The sequence below is a fragment of the Dermochelys coriacea genome, chromosome 1 (assembly GCF_009764565.3).
Source record: "Dermochelys coriacea isolate rDerCor1 chromosome 1, rDerCor1.pri.v4, whole genome shotgun sequence".
NCBI lineage: Eukaryota > Metazoa > Chordata > Testudines > Dermochelyidae > Dermochelys > Dermochelys coriacea.
Genome location: NC_050068.2, coordinates 136,482,826 through 136,497,781, shown reverse-complemented (window position 1 = coordinate 136,497,781; position 14,956 = coordinate 136,482,826). Strand labels below are relative to the sequence as shown.

Here is a 14,956-nt window from a genome sequence, read left to right as displayed (position 1 = left end):
ATGAAAAGACCTGGAACTATTCCATGTGCAGGTACACAGCTGGCTCAGCTGCACTTTAACACTGAGGGACTTGGAACAGTGAAGAGAGTTATACGGGTATAATCAAAGTGGTATGGCTTTCTAGCGTAGACAAGGCCATAGATTCACAGTGATCATGCAGATGTGCTCATTCTTTTCTTTTTATTGTGTTCTTTGGTCTTAGTATTGTCAGCCTTTTTTGCCTGAATAGTAATTTTTAGGAAATCCCTGAGTAAACTCTTTAACACCCTCCCTCCTCCCAAAGAACAAACCAAAAATTCCTCCTCAAACCACTGGCCTTCATGCAAAGTACAGAGCTATCTCTTTGAATTTGCATAATATCATAGTCTCATTTTACAAATTCCCTTTAATTTAATTCTGGTTTAAAAGTCCCAGACACTGTTGATTGGGCTGGAATGACTTATTGCAATAATAAAGGACATCATGGTACTGTTTGAGGGGGTTTACCATTCTATTCCGTTCTACTGCATTTGAGCTACTTATTCATTAACTGCTTTATTATGGGTCTTGCACTCTTAGCGTCTGTGGGATCAAGTAGACAATTTACAAATGGAAAAAAATTGGCAAAATTCTTAGAATTAATTATTTATTAATTTAGCTTTTCTTTCTGCTTTCCTAGATCAGCAGAACTAGGATGGTATTGCAGTTCAGTATTTGTAATAATGATTCACATTTATATTACACTTTGGGGCTAGATTTCCAGAAGGGTTAAAAAGCACTTTTCAGGCTTCACTAAATGTACACAACATCAGAAATCACTTTACTCACCAGTGAAACACAGCAGCCTGTAAGATGAAACATGACCACTGGCCAGAGTACAGAGTAACGCTACATATAGGCTTAGGATAGCAGTGAATAACTTATTTCAAGTGAACTAAGCAGGGAATTTTAGGTAGATGGAAAGTACCTAAAACAAAGTTGGCCAGAACATCCGAGCTAACATCTGTACTCTTGAAAATAAAATTAAAAAAAAATGCCATGGATATTTTGATAATTAACAGCATATGTAGTCAGTCTGTTGGTTTTACATCTTATCCAGAAGACTGCTCCTCATGCAGCATGGTGTCCCCCGACTGTATATGGAGCACTGTCTTAGTACTGATATAGATCTTGGACTATTACCTGCTCAATCACCAATTTCATATATTGGGGTTTCCTTAATGTTCTTTTACTTATAAGAATTGAAGTTTTGCTTATAAGAATTGATAAAATAAGATCCCAGGGACGGCAGCACTTCATCATGTGGCAAAAAATTATTACCATGAGCCCCATCATAGCACAGTATACATGTGTGCACACACACTCGGAGAAATACTGTATGCATCCAGTAAGGAATGCCCACAATAACATGCTAAAGCCATCGCTGTAAATTCACTTGTGAACAATACTCTCTGTGACTACAATAGTTTTGCTTGAGTAAGGTCTGCAGGATTTGGCCAATAATTAATACCGGAAAATAGGTAAGATTGTTGTGAACAGGTAGACTCTCAGCACTGTGCACACCTTGGGTTAATGTCCAAAACTTATCCCCCTTCCTGCGGTTAGCCTTTAACAAACCATGAACCTCAGTCGAAGTTTTCTCCTGAGTTTGGTTTGTTCCTAGGATATCTTCCTGTCTATGGCCTTACACCTGGTTCCCCAGTTCTTTGGAGATATGCGAACCCTTTACCTTCACATTGGTTAGAGCTACTCGGAGTCATCTGTTCTGCTGAGTCAGCAGAAATAATGCTGTAGGCAGGGCACTAATCTTTACATGCGAGCTGAGTCAGCAGAAAACCCCTGTATTTCTATACAGAGTCCTGGAACCTGACACCCTCTCACAAATGGGGGAATTTTATTAATACTGACATCAGGCAACAAGGTGGATTGGGCCCTATAGGTACAATTCTGCCTTTGGGGTGGAAGAGAGTTATATCATTCCAGCAGGAGCTCCAGCAGGCTTTGTGACTCAGGTAAGCGCAATGTCTCCTAGAGCTGCCTCACTGTAAGGAAAGTGCTGTTTTTTGAAAGTATTGTTCTTATATGCTGCATTCTGTACACATTGCAAGTGCACTGCCCTTCTGATGTTCCTCTTTCATCACAGAGGGCATCTCTGTCAGCATTGGAACGGTCAGAACAGCTGATAAGGAACGCAGCCAGTCTGGAAGAACTGCTTCGAATCACTCACGCGGAGGACTGGAAGCTGTGGAAATGCAGACTAAAACTCAAAAGCCTCTCCCATTTAGATTCCCGATCTGCGTCGCATCGCTCCACCAGATTTGCTGCTGCTTTCTATGACATTGAGACACTGAGAGGTAAGTGTGTGGTTGTTCAGGAATCATCAACTTCATCTTCAGGATCACTGAGCGCATCTGTGACTAGGAGTTAAATAAACAGGCATTCTTAGACTAGACCAACTTCAGAGGGGAAATGGTGAACAAGGAAGGCGACATCATATGAAGGAACGTGTTAGGCAACAGCCTGCATACGTCTCACTGGTTTATGGTCAGAGCTGGTTTAGTGCTCTCTGTACACAAGCCAAAGAAAAGATATATGAAATATGGATTTTCCAGTCAACAAAACAAGAGGAGAAGTAAACATGCAGGAATGGCTTGGAAAGGCTGGCTGAGGGGGACTGCCAACAGCAAAATGCTAAGTCCTGGAATTCGCCTGCAGGCAGAAACAAATGAGCTTTACAGAAAGCACTGGAATTCCTACTTTTTATGAGCTGTGTTCTGATACAAGACACCTCATCAGCAGAGAGGTTGCCACCAATATGTATGGGTGAGAGCTACCTAGCAAGGAGGTACTGCCTTGATTTTCTTTAAGAGTCTGAGAAAATCTATCTGGAGAGTGGAAGTAGGTGCTGAAACAAAAACAGACTTAATACCCGAATGAGATGTAGGTTAGTCATAATCTAGATCCGCACTTAGAATGAATTAAAATACAACTCCCTTCAAATGAGAGAATCAAGATCTAATCTAGCTCATTGAACTCAAACAAAGAGACAGTGATTGTTCCTTGATGAAGTGAATAGATATTATATGACAGACCCTTATTATACAAGCTGTGAAGTAACAAGGTGTAAAAGATCTGTTCTTTTTATTGTACAGTCCTGAACTTGATATGATGCGACTACAACCAGAATATTCACTTCCTTGTGTGGAAGCCAGAAAACAGTGATCCTATTCCTGTATGACTTCTAGGATATTTGCAGTCCCTCTTTCACATCTTTGCTGACACTTACACATCTTTTGCTTATTCATTTTAGCTAAACTAAGACTTGGCTGTGTTAGCTGAACCATAATTTGCATCTCTGCCCTGGAGCACAAAGACATAGACCAAAATGCCCTCACTAAATTAGCTTTCAGATGATTGAATGGGATTTAGAGTCAGAGTCAGAATTTAAGGCCAGAAGGGGCTACCAACAGTCTGACCTTCTGTATATCACAGGCCACCAACCGCCACCCAGCTCTCGCACACTAAACCCAACAACTAGAATTAGACCAAAGTACTACAACCCTCAAGCAATTTAACTATTGTGTGCCACAGGCAAAGGACAGGAGGGACCAAATTGCATCAACACCTGAGGCCTCTCCAATGGCAGGGAATTGATTTAGATATGCTTACATGAGCCAAGCAAGCAACCAACAGCGTATGCTGCAGAAGGTGGTGAACCCACCCACCTCCGCACATGATCTTTGCCAGTCTGACCTGGTGGAAAATTTCTTCCTGACCCTGAGTATGACAGTGAGTCCAACTCTGAGCATCTGAGCAAGGCTCATCAGCCAAACACCAGACAGAGAGAATTCTGAGCACCAATCCACCCTATCCTGTGTCCAGTCTCCATCTGTAGCAATCTCTGATGCTTCAGAGGAAGGAGACCAAAAAAAGCAGAATACATTAGCGAAAAAATATCATTTCCTGACCAATGCAGGTGACTGGCTGAAGTTCTGGAGCATGAGATTTAGGAACATAAGACATAAACCAGAGACCCCCCCCCAGGACTACCAAGAGCAGTTGTGCACACCAAAGGCAACCCAGTCACACAATTCCATTCAGATTTATCAAGCCCTGTCTTAAAACTAATTAGGTTGTTTGTTGCCCCCATAATTCCTATTGGAAAGCCATTCCAGAGCGCCTCTCCTCTGATGGTTAGATACCTTCTTCTAATTTCCAACCCAAATTTATTCTTGTGCCAACATTTTTCTTAAACTTCAATAGCTCTTCTCCCTTCCTGGTGTTTACCACCCTGACCTACTTAAGAAAAGTGTTCCCACCACTTGCAGAATTTATTTTAAAGACAATATAAAATCCTAGTACATCATGATCTGAGAACGCCTGGAGGGGATAGTTAAAGGACATGGAATTTATCTATGCACCTTTAAGAATTATGCACAGAAGCATTAGCAGTCATGATCCAGTCATTGTATTGAACTAATGTCCAGGGCCAGTTGCTAGGTTTTTCTATAGAAAACTTGAAATCAACCTTCAGGTTTCTCATTTAGCGAAACAGCAAGATTGCAGACAACTGATAATCCTCCATTTGTCCACACAACGATACAACAGATGAGCCCAGCAAGTGGTACTGGTGCAGTGTATGGCAATAACACCTAAAAGTAACATAACTGCTCAGCTAATAAGGTTAGAAGAACAGTCACCCTCTCAAAAGAGTAGTAAGTGTAAACAGATGACTCAATAGTCTACAGATGTCCTTTACTTGTGCCATCTGGAGGAGCTGTTAGCTTTCTTTTCCCTTTAAACATCTAACTCCAGATACAGAGCTGCCAAATATCCCCACCGGACCCAGGTGAGAAAATAATTTAAATTCAAATAATTAAAATTTGTGGTAGAAAAATCCTGTTAGGTCTTCTTCCCCATCTTCTAAGGCAGAATTATTCCAAGGCCAACTCTATTAATGTTTTAATATGCCCTGAATCACCACAGAATCTGACTGAGCACTTACTAAAATCATACGCATAAACTTACATTTTTCTTCCCCTCTCCCAGTCATCAGGGACTGATCTCTGTCTATGGTGTATGTTTTATTTTAATGTGGTGGTACTGTGTGAAGACTAGGTCAAAGACATAGATGCTCATCACCCCATTGCTTGTCTCTCTTTACTGGTTCCCCATGAACTACCAGGGCAAATTCAAGGTTTTGTTCTTCATCTTCATCTTTATCTTACCTGAGCTCCATGAATATGTAACTCACACATGGAAGAGATCAGAATGACCCCAAACCTCAGTGCTTGCAGAACAAAATGTAAAACCCACTTCTCTGACCTAGTCTCCCTACAACACCTCAGTTTTTCAAAGTGATTAATAGTGGAAGAATATGTGTGCTTGAAGAGTATTTCTGTTATGCAAGTGACATCTTGAATGATTATGTGCACACAGTTAAATTAGTTTGGAGAGCACATTGTTTTCTACTTTAACAGGAAGCCTAAAGTCAGATTCTGATCTTGATACACTGGTATCAAATGGAGTAACTCTAGCAACTCTAATGCAGTTACTCCAGGTTTACACTGCTGTAATGAAAATCAGAATCCATGCCCCAAAGTTCTAATTGCACAATGGCAAATAAATGGATCCTAGGGCCAAGATGTTTAAAAGTGACTGGTGATTTTGGGTGTCCAATTTGAGACATCTTGATGGGGCCTGATTTTAAGAAAGCACTGAGCACCTCCCTCTGAAAATCAGGTTCCTTTAAAGTGCCTCAAGCTGGGTATCCAAAAATGGAGGCACTCAAATACACTGGTCATGTTTTAATGTCTTTCCATATTGGTGAGATCCTGTCCCTATTGAAGTCAATGGGAGTTTTGCCATTAACTTCAGTGGGGCCAGGATTCCACCCCAGACCTGCTTCTTGTGCCTTTTTAACTGAATGCAGTTATTATTTTTTTCAATACTGTTCATAATGATTGTGCTTTCTGCAGTCATAGATGAGGAATGGCAAAAAACTCAGTGTGTGCCAAGAGAGACCTGCGTGGAAGTTGCCAAAGAGCTAGGTACAACCACCAACAAGTTCTTTAAGCCTCCCTGTGTGAATGTGTTCCGATGTGGAGGTTGCTGCAATGAGGAGAGCCTTGGCTGTATGAACACAAGTACAACTTATGTTTCAAAAACGGTAATTGAAACCATTTGTCTTCCTTCTTGCCTGTCACTGGCTCTGAAACAAAGTGAGGGAAGAGGATGCTGGGCCTCTGAAAGCCAGTTATGGAGATACCTGAGGATACAGTTATTCTCTACAATCATAATGATAAGAATACATTTGTACTGATACAGAGTGAATAAGGCCTGGTGAATGATGATTTAGTGCCATTTTATACTCACTTTACACAAGTATACATGATGAAACCCGATTCACAGCAGTGGAGAATAAGTTCATGTGAATGGACTACGGTCTCATGTAGCGTTAATGAGTTTAATTCTTCTTTATTCTATAGTTATTCAGACCTGGGATTTCCTGATGCTAGTGGCTCATGGAGACTCCCGGCACCACTGACCTAATGGATTCTATAGGAAATTCTGATGTGTAGTGCCTCAGAGATAAGTTCTAAATTTTGAAAATTGTGACCAGTGACAAAAGAAAAGTGATTAGTGATTTTCAGTGTCTCATCGTTTGGGTGCCCTGCTTCACATGCCTTAAAGGAGCTTGATTTTTCCAAGTGCTGTGCAACTTCTCTTTGAAAATCAGGTGCCCTCAATACCAATGCCTTAGGTTTTCAGTGCCCAAAATCATAAATTGCTTTTGAACATGTAGGCTTAAATCAATAGGCGGATACTGCTAAGTAGCAACAGGCAGCAAATAACCTGAATTTTGCAGGCAGCACTATTAATTTACAGTTGTTAAAACTTTATGCCTTTATAGAGATGCATTAAATTCTACTTATGAAAAGATTTGCACTGGTACAAAATTCATGGACAAGTGTTTAGAGAGAAAGTTAAAATATTCCTGGAACAAGCATTCTAAACCAGTGGTCTTGATCCACCTCTGTGTTATTCCAGTTGTGTATAAGTGTAATTCCATTGATTTCAGTGGAGTTGTGCTGGAATAAAACTGGAGTAACGCAATGGTGAATCAGGCCAAATACCTTCTATGTAGATGTTTGTTAATCAGTTCTATTTCACATCAAGAGGAGAGCACTCTTATGAGCTGTATGTATACCACAGATGTCTGACCAACTCAGAGGTCTGGGTTAGGCTAGAAATTATTTATTTATTCATGTAGTTATGCTTGGAGCAGTAGTTCGTAAGTCTGTTAAAAAACTAAAGTTTATTCAATTCTGTGAAGTGTAACATTCCTTTAACTTCCTTCAAAATAGCTATTTTCAAAAGCTTTAGAGTACATTCTGTTCTCAAATACAACCATATAAATCCAGAATCATTCTACTAAAGTCAATTAAATTACTCCAGACTTACATCAGTGTTACTGAGAACAGAATTTTTCCCTGAGCTCTTTATTTCTTTACAGAAAAATTGTAGGCTTCATGGCGAAACATCCATTGGAGGTTGAGGCAGAGACAATAAATGAGTCTCTATATAAGTGATTGAGGTTACATTGCTAATGTATGTGGAAAAAAAAGTTCCAGTCATCTACGTTTTTCAGCTTTATTCCTGAAACGTACTGTTGATTGCTCAGCAAATGATATTTACAATATATTATTTTGTTAGCCTTGGGTCGACTAAGCTGACCAGTTCCTAGCTCAGTGGGCATTGCTTAGTTTTCCCTTTTGGTTAACTTAGGTCAGACCTGTGGTGGCTACCAGAAGAAAAGAGGAAGGGCGAGGTGGGGAAATGGCAGTGGGGAGGAAGCTGGCATTTAAAAGATTTTAAGGAATAACAATAGCTGTATAATAGAAACTGAACAGCATATTTCATTCTTCTAGCTCTTTGAGATTTCAGTTCCTTTGACAAGTGTGCCAGAGCCAGTGCCAGTCAAAATTGCCAACCACACACGTTGTAGATGTTTATCAACTGCTCAGCATCACCAATATGCCATTATACGAAGATCTGTCCACTACCCAGAAGAGGATGGGTAAGGCTCTCTAATATTTTGTAAAGACACAGAGTATACTGCATTAACTAGGAAGCTCTTTTATTTTAAGTCATTCACCACTGGGTTTTTTCCATCTTTTGCTTTCCCACTAGTTTTCAAACATCCTGGGTATTCTTCGACTTATAGAGCCAAACTCAAACCTGCTGTAAACAGGTTTAGTCTGCACATATTTGGCAGCCAGATTGAGGCCACAATTCAGCAATTACCTAACTAGAAGCACTTGGGTAAGCCCATTGCAGTTAATGTACCTACTCATCTACTTAAAGTTAGGCCCGTTCCTAACTTGTGCATCATTGGATTGGGACATCAGTGCAGACTGCCACAGTGTTCCTATCTAGGGTAATATGACACCATGCTTAATTTGTAATGAAAGAGGTGCCAGGGCTCAAGCAATTTTTTTACTTTCATAACATGGCAAGCCCAGAGGCGCCCGGGCTATGAACTACCAAGCCTAGAGGTGCAGAGAAGGTGGAAGTTGCCATACAAACTGTAAGAGGCTAATTAAGATGAGCTATTATCATCAGGAGAAAAAAAACTTGTGTAGTGATAATCAAGATGGCCCATTTAGACAGTTGACAAGAAGGTGTGAGGATACTTAACATAGGGAAATAGATTCAATATGTGTAATGACCCAGCCATTCCCAGTCTCTATTCAAATCCAAGTTAATGGTATCTAGTTTGCATATTAATTCAAGCTCAGCAGTTTCTCATTGGAGTCTGTTTTTTGAAGCTTTTCTGTTGCAGAATTGCCACCCTTAAGTCTTTTACTGATTGGCCGAGAGGTTGAAATGTTCTCCTACCAGTTTTGGAACGTTATGATTCCTGATGTCAGATTTGTGTCCATTTATTCTTTTGCGTAGAGACTGTCCGGTTTGGCCAATGTACATGGCAGAGTTCTTGTGAAGTTCTTCTTTTTTCAAATACCTCACCATATTGTTTTTCCTTCTAGTTGTCCCTTTACCAACAAACTTTGTCACAGTGGCTTGATATGGGACAGCAACAAATGTGAATGCGTGGTAGATAAAGAACATCCTGGCAGAAGGGAAGGTAAAAGTAGTATCGTTGACTGACATTTCTGCAGCTACCATCTCTATCCGAAGGGGCTTGATAAAGTTCTCTCCTTTTTCTCACTGAGGTTTCTCTTGGATTCTAAATCCATAGACTGCATTGCCTTATTATCTAGCACTCTAGTTGTAAACACGCATCTCATTCTCTTCTGAGCACTTTTGCCTTTTCATATTAGCAATGGGAATAAGGAATAGCAATGTACTGGAAGGAATTAATGTTGCTGGCAGTCGCTCTAAATTTTCATTGTACACAGATGACTTAGTCGTTTGTTTAGGGGGCTTTCAACTCCGTATCCCCCATCTATTCGACTGTATTCAAGAAATGTTCATGGTTTTTCTGGGTTTAAAATAAATTGGCAAAGATATTACCACACAAATTCGGGGCTACGTTCTACCTTCATATATAGTGCACACATGAAAACCTGACTGAAATCAGTAGGGTCGTATGAATAAAAATGTGCAGAGTGTGGACTTCTGCGCCCAGTAATTCTAGAGTTTGATCCTTCAAACCATTCCTCTCATGATTGGTTCTTATAGGCTAGACATGGCATCAATTGCACTTGAGAGGAAATGTGCTTGAGAGACACCCCTCTGAGGCATAATGCTTCCTGTAGTCCCCTCATGTGTCGGGGAAGGAGGGAATGTTTCACTCAAGCCTTTTTACAGGGCTCTTTGTTCTCTTTCCCCTTGTACCCAGCTAGTTCCCTGGCTGGCAAGTTGGCACTCAGGGTTGAGCTGTGACTTGCTCCCTCTCTCCTAAGTCCTCACCCAGTGCGTGGAGAGAGTTATGCATGCAGGCAAGACCAGGGCAAGCTCTATATGATACCAATGGGGCTACTTGTGAGAGTAAGGCTACTGGATACAAACTGAACAGAATAAAGTTAGTAGTAATGATATGTAGAAGTGACTTCTAAGAAAGCATCCATCTTGGTATAAAACCATACGGTCATTATCAGCTATTGCCTCCTTCCTGTTTTATTGGTGGAGAAGAGTTGAATCCATAAAAGAAATCAACTGAAAACTTTCCTTGGGGAAAATAAACAAACTGCTATAAATCTAAAAAATCTTTCAAGATGAACATATTGAGAGGTATTAAAATCTCCCTAAATACCATACAATATTTATATTCAGGTGGGAAATAATGGAAATCTAATATACCTGGACTACATGGACACAGAAGAAAATCTTGTCTTTCTAGATGATCTTACATTCAACAAAATAAAGAATACAAACCAGTAATAAAAGCAATTTGGCAAGCATTTAAATTCCTAGGCCAGTGACCTAAAATAAAACTGCATAGCTCCATAAACTCTTTCTGTCTAGTACGCTCTCTTAGCATTAATAGACAAGAAAGCAATTTTATTGGGAAACAGATTTGTCATCCTGGATCAGATCATTAGTCCATCAAGTATGGTATCCTGGCTTTATCAGTGCTAAGTATTTGATACTTTACAGGAAGACCAAAGTGTGGGGATGACGGGGGCATCAGGCAAACTCATATTGCACCTAACATCTAGTTGTTTATGCTATGGGCTAACAAAAGGATAAATAGAGTGACTTATAATAACTGTATTATGCCTTTTACTGATGTAAGGCAAACATTTGCAACAATGAACAATCATTTGCTGCAGTTTGACAGTAGCTTAGACAAATTAATTTTAAATAAGACCTTGAGGCTAAAGCAAAGAGAGAATTGAACAATCTACACCAATTAATATATGCCAAGTCTCATCACCCAAGGAAGGGGGTGGGAATCATTTCAGCAGAACCTATGCAGATTTCTGTATCTTTAAATTATATTTGCTTTTTATTTTGTTTGGGTGTTAATTTCTGGTATTAAGTTAACAACAATGGAGGCTTCCCTCAAATAATGAGTATATCCTTTCTGGCCATTGAGGTCAGAGCTCAGATTCCAGAGGTCATAGTCATAGGTTAAATTTCACATTCCATAGGTTAAATCCAAGACCTACTTATAAAATTACAGGAAATTACCATTCCAATGACACATTCTATGCTATGACCTTTAACCAGGATGTGCTGCCAACACTTTACTAAGGGCTCTTATAAAAATGTTCACCTTTTGCCATGATAAATCTCCTGGTATGCCAGGATGTGCATGTTTGCAGAGAAGGGGTGAGGTATTGAGGAGCACAGTCATTTCTTTTCTGCTTTTACCATTGAAACAAAATGTTTTCTCATTGCCCTCATCATATTAACCAAGAAGAGCTGCTTTGCAAACAGACTTAGACTAGGCTGTACCTTGCTAGTATTGCTTATACTTTGTTTCTGAAAAAATATACTGAGTGCATTGATTGAGAAGCATAGTGTTGTGTGTATGTTGTTTGTACTTTGTATGGGATACATGTTTGTTTGTTTTTTTAAATGCCTTAAGTACCTACTGTATTCAAAAATCAAAAAGCTCCTCGCAAATATTTTTTGTAGGCGTCCCAGGGGAGGTTGTTTGTGATGGGGTGATTTAGCAGTATAGGTCTGTCAGAGGCAAGGAAATCATCCCGATCTTCTCTTCAGTCTGGTGGTGGTCTCATCCAGCACATTAACTCATAATAGAAATTCTTAGGACCAGATTCCCTCTTCATGTACACATGCATAAATCCTGGTGGTTTGTTGGAAGTTCCACACATACAATCATATAACCTAAAGCAGAATCTGGGCATGCAGACTTTATTGCCAAAAGATTTGTCTTTTGTTACAGGACTCCCTCCTCTTGCTGAACTGGCTAAGTGTGGACCACATATGGAATTTGATGAAGATAATTGTGAGTGTATCTGTAGATGGAAATGTCCCACCGATTTTTTCCAAAATAAAGAGAACTGCAGCTGCTATTTGTGTAGGGAGAGCCAGGAGAGCTGCTCTCAGAAACACAAGATATTTCATGCAGAAACTTGCAGGTAAGTGTTTCTTTCCTTTCAATTTCATGCCTCTTAACATAGCTGGGCAACATGAAAACCATGTTCTTTTCAATTAAGCGATACATTTGAACTTTGAAAATACAATTCACTTTTGTAGTTTTTGGGGTAGTTGTTTTTTAATGTGTTTGCCAGTTTTCTTTATGGTCCCAATCTATTGATATAGTGTCATTTATTGATGAAACCAGAGGACAGGAAGTCAAGACCCTGGGTTGTATTCTCGACTATCAGATTCTCACTGTGTGACCCAGGGCAAGTCACTTAACAAATCAGTAAAATGGAAATAATACTTACAATATTTACCTTGTAAAGGTGTGAGGTTTGTTTTTAGCTAAAGCACTTTGAGACCCTTGGACAATAGGTGCTACTTAAGTGAAAAGAGGAGTTGCTAATATTTGTTATGTAGTTTCTAAGCACCCTTCATGCACAGAGACGTATTTGTTTCTAATATCTGGGGAACGATTTCTTTAACTATCTTATCTGAAGACAATGTATGGCCCAGAGGGTTTGTGGTGGGATTTGGAGCCTTTCATTTCCAGGTGGTTCAGATTCAGTCCATGTTCCTTGTGACTGACAGTCATTACTATCTGACTGCTGTGAGGGGCCTTTGGGAAATAAGTTAATAGTCTCAATATAATTCATAGTGAACAGGTGTCCATGTGACAAAAAACATCATCACATAATACCTACCATTAAATGAGCATATTTTCTCACCACCTCAGCAGAGTACTCAAGGACTTAATGGGGGTGGGAAATTAACTTTCCTTTCATGCTTAGAGATAGACCCTCTGGGTCAGGGCTGAGGTACCTTGAAGCTGTGAGGGGAAGCCTGCATTGTCTGTGTTGTATCCGTCCTGTCCTGTGGATAAGTAGAGTGCTTCATCTGCAAAGATATCACTTCAGCACCATTTGGGAGTACTGCATTCACATAATTTAAAAGACATTGAACTAGAGTGGCTCCTTCACTGCTCTGAAGGGAACTCAGAAGGAGGCGAGGGGACTGCTAGCTCCACAGTATTGCTCCCTCTCCTGGGATTCTCTGTGATGTGAGGACTTTGCAGGATTTCAAGGTCAAGAGGGTGTGAAGCAAGGAAACAGCTACTCTCTTCAGCATTGCCATCTGGTGGGCCCTTGGGTTTCCACTTAGGAATCTGATTAGAAATTACTTAATTCTTTAAAGTAACATTAACTTGGGGGCACTCTGCTACTGTGCAACTGCTGGGAAATTCAGGCAAAGACATCTTGTTAAAGAGAAGGGATGTCAGCAGAATGATGTGAAAGGGGAAGTACTCCATGCAGATGCCTCTCTCTATCTAGGTTTCCCCTTTCATGTGGAACTACTGGACCTATCCATTCCATGTCTTCCCAATCTCCTCCCATGCAAGGGCATTACATTTTGGGTAAATATGCTAAGATGCTGAAAATGTTGAAGGATATACAAGTGAGAGCTATCACATTATCATGCCCCCTCTCCCTCTCTCTCTTTATTAAACAGTTGTGAGGACAAGTGCCCATTCCAACCCAGAACATGCTCAACTGCAAAGCCAGTGTGTACAAAGCATTGTCGTTGTCCAAAGGAGAAGAGAAGCTCTCATGGGTCACAAAGCAAAGAAAATCCTTGATCTAGCTTTCCCCCTCTCTCCCAAAAACACACTGCTTTGCAAAGTAGCTGTCACTGACTTTTAAATCATTATAAACATGGGACATCTTCCACATTAATCGCAGAAGAATGAATCTAGTCTGCATTTATTTATTAGATTAATCACTAACTATTAGTGGACCCTCTGGGTCATTGATAGCTGTCTTCTAATGGATAACTACAGTAGAAAGATTACCAGCTGTAGGAAAGGAAGAGTGGAAGGAGCCAACTCAACACTGTTATATGGAGGATGAGACTGGTATATGTGTAGTAGAGTGAACGTCACCGTCCAGCAGTTCAGGAATTTGAACTAAATAGTCTTTGAATTCTTAGCTAGTGCATCTCTTTGGTGAAACATTCTTCAGAGCTTCAGTGTACAGGATTTGGCTTCTAATATGTTCAGCACTGAATGATTTAATCTACTGTCCAGCTTTGATTATCATTTTGAGTTTATCATACAACTACTGTCAGATGTGCCATATTTAAATGTATATAAGAAAATAAATACTTCAGTTATTCAAGCTGTTTATTATCCTATGTCATCTCAAACAAATGCATACCAAACAAAAGCAAACAAACCCACCCCACAAAAGGGTCAAGGTATGGCTTCATTGGGTTTGTCCCCACTGGAACTGACCCCAGTTCACACCTAGCTTAGAATGAAGACACTTGGTAAATCTGGTTGTCACAGTAGTTTGAATAAAGGTTTTCATTTCCCACACAGGTGATGGGTTTCAGTTTTGGGGTTTTTTTGGCTCCTGCTGTGGTGTGTTGGTGCCCTACTGGCACTCACACAAATACCAAAATACCCCCAGAGATTTTTTGGGAAGGCAAATTCTGTTGAGGGCTTGTTTTACTTTTAGGCTGTGATGCTGTGGAAATAGAGGGTATCTTCTTAAGGATGGAATTCATTTCACCCACATAAGACCTGAGCAATGGAGCATTACACAGGTTAAGTGTGGGAAAAGGCTGGGAAGCCCAATCATATGAGTCATTTAAACCTGGACTGGACAAGTCTGGAGAAAATAGTCAGGAACAATCCTACATTGGCAGTGGGATGGATTAAATAACCTAACAGATCTTTTCCAGCTCTAAATTTTATGTTTCCATATGCTGTTTTCAGAAGATAGAAGCCCGGGAGGAACAGTGGAAACAAAACTGGACTGCTGAACATGACATAAGAAACAGAAACAAATCTTTGTAATGTGTGGGCTGAGCATTATTTTCTGGATTTGTACAGGCT

At 40.1% G+C, this 14,956-nt stretch overlaps 1 protein-coding gene across 1 annotated transcript in view; it reads left to right on the top strand.

The window, feature by feature from the left end:
* VEGFD (vascular endothelial growth factor D) overlaps positions 1 to 14,249 on the top strand; it is a 34,270-nt gene extending 20,021 nt beyond the window's left edge. The window contains exons 2-7 of the mRNA XM_038402354.2: positions 2,123 to 2,333; positions 5,958 to 6,148; positions 7,911 to 8,059; positions 9,030 to 9,127; positions 11,861 to 12,056; positions 13,570 to 14,249. Of these exons, the coding sequence (XP_038258282.1) occupies positions 2,123 to 2,333; positions 5,958 to 6,148; positions 7,911 to 8,059; positions 9,030 to 9,127; positions 11,861 to 12,056; positions 13,570 to 13,696 (972 nt within the window). The 3' untranslated portion in view covers positions 13,697 to 14,249. The remainder of the gene's footprint in view (positions 1 to 2,122; positions 2,334 to 5,957; positions 6,149 to 7,910; positions 8,060 to 9,029; positions 9,128 to 11,860; positions 12,057 to 13,569) is intronic.
* The last annotated feature ends 707 nt before the right edge of the window (positions 14,250 to 14,956 follow it).